Source organism: Branchiostoma belcheri, unplaced genomic scaffold (genome assembly GCF_001625305.1).
Source record: "Branchiostoma belcheri isolate BF01 breed outbred unplaced genomic scaffold, Haploidv18h27 scaffold71, whole genome shotgun sequence".
NCBI classification, from domain to species: Eukaryota; Metazoa; Chordata; class Leptocardii; order Amphioxiformes; family Branchiostomatidae; genus Branchiostoma; species Branchiostoma belcheri.
The window spans coordinates 970,950-978,254 of record NW_017804365.1 but is presented as its reverse complement, the minus strand read 5'-3'; the positions used below and the strand labels follow the sequence as shown (position 1 = coordinate 978,254).

The 7,305-nt window shown below is 41.2% G+C and overlaps 1 protein-coding gene across 1 annotated transcript; it reads left to right on the top strand.

Annotated features, from left to right (window-relative positions):
* Positions 1–3,025: 3,025 nt before the first annotated feature.
* Positions 3,026–6,712, top strand: LOC109484901. Its single transcript, XM_019788255.1, has 4 exons — positions 3,026–3,919; positions 5,393–5,566; positions 5,793–6,076; positions 6,109–6,712. The coding sequence occupies exons 1-4, from the start codon at positions 3,088–3,090 to the stop codon at positions 6,673–6,675; spliced, it is 1,857 nt and encodes a 618-aa protein (XP_019643814.1). The 5' UTR covers positions 3,026–3,087; the 3' UTR covers positions 6,676–6,712.
* The last annotated feature ends 593 nt before the right edge of the window (positions 6,713–7,305 follow it).

Here is a 7,305-nt window from a genome sequence, read left to right as displayed (position 1 = left end):
GTGCTGAAAAGAAGAATCAGAACCTAATTGTAAAGGGCAGGCTATGAAGGGGCTAACCAGTAACATCCTCATTTTCCATAAAATTCATTTTCATTTATTCACATTTGTTTTTTTCTTTTCCTGCAGTGGAATAAATTTTGCAATCGAAGACGTTCTTTTTTCTCACCTCAACGCTGTAACCTTCCAAATATTGCCCATTACTCAAAACTTTATGTTAACGTTACATGTACAATCAAACACTTCAATACCTAATAGTGTGTAACAGTGTGTTTAGTTTCTGTCATCATTAGTACATTAGGTTGGACGGGGCTGGCGCTTTCAAACCACACTGTTTTATCACTCACTGTTTTGTTATTCCACATCAAATGCCTTTCTTATAGTATTTGTTGAAGTGTATTCTGTGCAAATGTATTCCTTTGCTGTTTATGTCAGTGGTAGTGATGATATAAGTGCGCCACCACTATGGCTGTACGTGCTGTCTTATTTGAATAAACAAAACGTCTAGAAGATATGTTTATTCAATATATCTATATCATCTCTCGGCACGGAGTCTCAGTTGTGCGTCACTCCGTCCTGCAGACAAGCCGCTTTCAGAAGCCTCATCGTAAGTACAGAAAGTTATTCACATCTCCATAATATATTATTACCACTAAAATTAAAGAGAGTCATTCCGGTTTTTAGTTCTTGACGATCTGCGGAGAATTTAGTTCCTGACGATCTGCAGTGGAAAATTGGTTGGTATGTACCATACGAACGTTATGTTTTCTCTTTGAAACACAACAATGGTCGAAATTCGAATGTTCTGGTAGTATTCATAGTTGTAGAATTCAACCTTAGTTCCAACAAAACAGAAACACTCACCATGAATTGTCATTTGATCTCGTTGGCTGTCGTCAGATGACTACTTCACTGCGCTGAATTTTCGGTCGAGATCGACTGAAAATTCCTTCACGGGTGTTTCGCTAAGCTTAATTATAAATTCAACAATAACGGTCCGAATTGTGGATAATGATTACTTTGATTTTCATGTGGTCCCTCAAATGAACTATCCTGTGCTATAATGTAAACATTACTGTTTGCATAAAACCACTCAACAAAGAATTGGGTGTTTAGGCGTACGTATATTTCCTTAATAAGATATAATTGAAAATTCTTTCTTGACTAAAATAACCTCAAGTTAATCAAGAGACAGGTAACAAATCGGTATCACAAGAACCTCTAAAACACTTTTCAGTAAAAACAATATGTCAGATAAACAACCAAACCTGAGACGTCACGTACTTCAACATGGCTTTGATATGCATTGTCTGGTATGTGAAGACGATCGACTCGTGGGCAGCTTCATTTACATAGAAATGTGTTGATTCTGTCTGCCAGTGACGTTTACTAACTTCAGGGATATTTACAGCGTTCCAAATAGTGTACAGCTATAACATCTGTGTCCATAATATCACCAGGGTCCATAATATCGCCACCTTGAGAAACAGTGTGCTTTAAGATATTTTTACTGCAACATACTTTTGGTATGCACTCCTTTACACATCAAATGTACATACCTAGGGTATGTTGCAGTAAAAATATCTTTAAGCACACTACTTCTCAAGGTGGTGATATTATGGACCCTGGTGATATTATGGACACAGATGTGTATAGAATTCAGGATAACTTGTTTAAATGTGCTGATCTCAGATACCCAAATATCGCATTAAAGAAAGTCGAGTCATCATTATCACCATTATCATCATCATTGCCGCACGCCAATGCAGAGCATCATGGCCGACTGTCGTTGTCCTCTATATGTTGTCTTGTTTTTGCTGTGTGTTGCGCCCCCTCCACAACCATTCTCTGCAAGGTCCGGCTCGATTGTCCTTCTGATCTTTCTTTGCACCTTTTTATGTTTAAGGAAGGGAAACATATTGTTTTTGCTTTGTTTCCTCTTCTTCCTCTCGAAATAAGGTCAATGTCTTGAACCAGATGTCTGTCACCATAGTAACATAATGCATGATGTCATATCATGCTGCAATTTTTAGCAGGAGGGATTTAGACTGGCACCATATATATGAATGTGTTTGGGTAAGAATAAACAGAGCAGACCATATGAGAAGGTAAACATTATGCATTTGTAAATGTAACCTTTCTAGTCTTGGCATATTGTTTTCTTGGCATCGTTTTTTTCGGGTCTTAGGATAAACCAGCAAATTCGTTAGTGTTGTTTTTGGCTTCACTAGTAACTGCGGTCGTAATGTGATATTTCCTGAACACCCTCTCCAATTGTTCAGTGACTCCTTTGATATACGGGATTATCACTAAAGCCCTAGGTTTTTTTTCCTTCTTGCTTTCTTGCTTGATGCTCCTTTCTGTCTGTTTTGGTCTCTTCTTCTGTTGTTCCAATTTTTTGAAGGTCATTTGGGGGTAGTCGCAGGGTACAAGGACTCTCTTGATGAACTGTGTCTCGAATTCCTTGTCTTCATGTAGCGGCTACATATAGCGGCGAGAAGCAGAACTCCAGTCATGAGCTCTGAGAAAGGTATCTGATAGGCACCGAAACGTCAGCACGTTAGGTTAAAATATTTGATTAGGAAAATTCAGGAAAATAAATGCAACATTGTTGCTCCATACACACACACATACGTACATACATACATACATACATACATACAAACATATTTACAAACTGCCGTCTTTCAGGCCAACATATTTTCCTTACCAGATTTTATATAGTGAAAAATATTATTATAACAACTTACTATATAATAGGCTAAATTCATAATTATCCCATCCTCGTGTGAAAAGATATGATTATTTCCCCCCCCCCCCCAAAAAAAAACTAAGCTGACACATGTGCCTTTACCTAGCTAGCCTTGGGTGTGCCTAACCGATTAACCACCCCCACCCCAGGTTTACGCCCCAAAAAATTGCACAATATCCTCTTTAGAATAGGATGTGCAACTCAAGTGCAGCGTCATTCTTTGTCTTGGTCTTTTGTATTATGATAGAGAGTCTTGAAGAAGTCTCAGAGCCATGGCTGAGGACCTGACCTCCGACGCCGTGTCAAGTGTCGTCCGAAACGACTTCGGCAATCATAGCATGACTGAACCAGGTACAGAAACTGTACCACCTAGTACCTTCAGGCAAGTTGACGAAGATGCTGATAGCTACATCTCTGGTACAGGTGGGGAATATGAACATGATGACGATGAAAAACTATCTACCCAAAGCGATGCTGCCTTTGGGAACAGGGAGAGAATTCATATCAGCCCTGGAGATTTTGATACATACGCCATTGCATATACATGCAAGGCACCCAATACCCGTATGAAGAAAAGTGTGGAAGACACGAAAAGCAAACAGAAAACGAAAACAGCGTCCAGCAGCCGAAATGATAACGATATCCACTTGGCAGAATGTGGCTCAGTCAAGAATGATACTGATACTTCAGCCTTTAATGGAAACGATGGTAAAATGCGAATACATGCCAGGGATCCAAGTCCGATGTATTCACATAACACTACAAACCCTTATCCGATGCACACCATAAACGAGGTAAACCCCAATTTGACGTACCTGCAAACCACCGCGGAGGCTTCTAACGCCAACCCAATGTACCTTCAAAGCGCCGTGGAGCATTCTTACGCCAGCCCTGGATCCACCTTCATGTCAAATACGAGCGATGACATTCCCTGCACCCTGACATCAGCTGATATATATCAGCAAGGTGATGTACACATTTACCAGTATATCCCAGCACGCAACGCAGATTTAGAAGATACTCAACCAAAACTCCCCCTGCAGAATCAAGCAGCAGCAGCTTCAAACAACATCAATGATGCCTCGAGCAACCCGTTGAGCAACGGTGTCCCTGATGCCTTGAATCCGAATCCGACGTACGTCCCAAACGCCCAGAATCCTTCAGCTTGTGGTAAGAACTTTATGGACTTAATAATTTCTATTCCTCGACAATACTTCCAGCTACAATGTATGACAACAACTATGTTACAACAATTCTACAAAAGGACTCTATCCTACATCTAGAACTACAAAATATGATCGTAAACAGTATATAAGTTACATTATGTCCTGATATATAGATGGTTTGGTCTGCCACTCTGGTGGAAAGAAAATGACCTATTTAAGCGGATATAGAAGTCGGACCTGATAACAGTGCATTGAAAATATTGGTCTTTGTACCAGATATATTTTCGAATATATGTCTTAGTGGTAATGGCCACTGTCATCTCTCTTTTTACAGTTATAAAATGTTTATACTACCGATTATAGTACATAATTCTACCGGCAAAGATCCTGTCTTCCTAGTTGTTGCAGTACTTCTCTATATCAAGTTGACAGTTAGTGGTTTGATTCAAAGATCACTGTTTTTGCAAACCGGAATATGGTATGTATATATGTTGTCTTTATGCCCCCCCCCCCTCACTCTTTCAGGATGCACCCGTCGCCGGCTCTGCTTAGTTGCAGTATATACAGCTACGGTCCTTGTGTCGTGCGTCGTTAGTGGTGTCCTTCTCTATTTAATTTCAAGCGCCAGCTCAACAACGGTAGGTCTTATAGTATGTAATAGTAATAGAAACTGATAATATAAATAACACTAGAGTTCGGCGATCTCATACCTCCACGACATGTTTGGTTCTTTTTGTATCTTTAATGCATGGTGATGACCACCTGTAAATGGCTTTAATCTACAATCCTGCTCACTAGCAAAATTCTTGCAATTATTTCCAGATATTATATCAGTTGATCATATTCTCCACCCAATGACAGGATTATCTTAAGAAATAAAGCTGTTCTAGCTTATGCTCATAAATTATGCAAATGAGGCACTGATTTAAATAAATAATGTTCATAAAAAATGAAATTTACTAACGTGTGTGTGGCTTTCTTTTAATGTATGTTTCTTCCAATACAGTACGATGGCATCATGCCAACAGCGACTATGGATACATATTCACTTAACCCTATACGAACGACTGTGAATACTCCTTCTTCTCCTCCTCCGGCTCTTCCTACTACTACTACTAGAATTACGACTGAGACTACCACTACTTCTATTACTACTACTACTACTCCTACTACTGCTGCTGCTGCTACTACTGCTACTACTACTACCACTTCTACTATGTGTACCCTTACCTCTATACCAACTGAAGGTGGCAGTTCTGTCTCGACGCTCCCAGCAGTCAGCAGCTTCTCACAACGTGAAGGTGAGACTAGCACGGAATTTCACTCTCATTTGGTAGGATAACATTGAAACCATCAAGTTAAAATCCCCGAGGACCCTTCCAACAATCCCAGAGTTCAACCAGCTTTTGCGTGTTTCAAGAATTTGTTCACCACAAACATCTTGTTACTGTATTTTTTTTTGTATTTTTTCTGGTAGTTGCTCAGAAATGGCGGGATGACTACCGTTGTGGAGACGGTTACACTACAGGAGATGGGAGGACCGCTGAGTGTGACCCTGACAGTACCTGGCCATGCTGCTCTCCGGCCAAGTGGTGTGGGAACACTGCAGCTCACTGTGACTGTGCGGGCTGTGTCGACTACCGTAACACAGGTCGGTATTCAATGATGTATGAAGGTCACGCGTGTCTACATAATGTTTCATGTGTGTGTATTTGTGTGTTTGTGTTTGTGTGTGTGTATGTATGTATGTATGTATATGTATGTATGTATGTGTGCGTATGCATGTATGTGCGTGTCTATGTATGTGTGCTAGTGTGTAACTATGTTTATTTTCCACATTTGAATATGGGAAATACTCTTCTTCTTATCACTCATAGAAATTGGTGACAGAAAGTTGGAGAAGATCACCATTGGAGGAAAGGGAAAAGAACCTAGCATGACATATGCGTACGGAGTCGCCGTGTCTGCTGATAATGAGATATTTGTGACTGATACGGCTTATCCAGCTGGGCGAGTCCACGTCTTCAGCATGGATGGAATCTATCTCCGCCACTTCCCAACGGTACTGCCGGATGGAAAAAGCTATATATCGCCTTCTGCTGTTGCTATTGGCGTAGAGCCCGGCTACCTGTGGGTACTGGGCGGTAAGCCTTTTCTGGGCGTGAGTATAACGGACTGATGCATGCCGTACAGTACAGTAAGACCGGTCAGGCAATCAAGAAGTTTGACGTACAGTTCACCTTTCCTTGCTATGTTCCCGTCATGGCGATAGACGTACGCAACAATAAAACAATCGTGGGACATGGAGATACAGTAAAGATTTTTAATCCAAACGGGTATCTCTATCGGAGTTTTAAAGTGTTATCAGCTAATGAGAGAGGTAAGATCGGGGGAGTCACATCGGACAGCGAGGGAAATATCCTGCTTACACTTACAGGCGCGTTTAATATCGTTAAGATGTACATGTACAGTCACTCCGGAGTCAAGATACTTGAATTTGACGGACGGGATAAGGGCGCAACATATTTTTCCAGAGGTATTTGTCTGGGCACCTTCGAAAGGCACATCATCGTGGCAAACTATGTTGAGAACAGGGTGGACATGTTCACAAGACGCGGGGAGTTTGTCCGTGCCATCGCGGACATTAAAAACCCGTCGGGTATCGCTATGGGACCAGATGGAGAGATGGTGGTTACTTGCGCATGGGAATTATTGGAATACACTGTAACTATCTTTCCACGACACATGGTGCTTCCTTAACCCTCATACGACCGATGCACTTTTGCCTTCAGGATGGAAGGTCTCCCTCCGGAAGGAGGTTTTCTTTTCGGCTATGTTTTTTTGTTTTAGCTCCTACATGTATAATTCGTGATCCGTTTGACGGATTTCTTTCATTTTCGGCTTTTGGCTTGTAATCCAAGTCCCAAAGTAGCATGGTGACTTGCGGCATTTTACTTGTATTTCAGGTGGAGCAGTAAATTTATAGAACACCCCCGTGTGGTATGTGAAGTGGCATCGTCTACTTTCCACAGCTGTTGTCCACGGTAGGAGTTAGCCGTCGGTGTGAGTTGACGAACTTCTACAGAAATGGGGGTGGGCAGGTTCCGACATAAACCACCACGTTAATTCCAAATTAAGGTCAATTTAACTCACGGTGACTATACCACACCACTTTCAGGAAGGGACCTTTTAAGCTGTACTGTGATTATAATAAGCGATCTTGTCAGTCCTGAAGCGTGACTAACATCACTGTTAATGCGCTAAAAAACTAAAAAAAACTGCCTACTGTGTCTTTTTTTTTCTTTGAAATGCTCTCAAAAATGCAGGAAATGCCATTTCAGGTTTATTTTTCAAAATTTTCCGTACCCCCCTAGGAACCTCGCGCCTTCG

What these genes read in the sequence shown, in the direction of transcription:
- LOC109484901 (XM_019788255.1), top strand. Translation starts at nt 3,088, where the DNA reads ATGACTGAACCAGGTACAGAAACTGTACCACCTAGTACCTTCAGGCAA. An exon ending in CCAGAATCCTTCAGCTTGTG is followed by an intron (nt 3,920 to 5,392) that starts GTAAGAACTTTA and finishes TTTTTCTGGTAG; the next exon opens with TTGCTCAGAAATGGCGGGAT. An exon ending in GCGGTAAGCCTTTTCTGGGC is followed by an intron (nt 6,077 to 6,108) that starts GTGAGTATAACG and finishes CATGCCGTACAG; the next exon opens with TACAGTAAGACCGGTCAGGC.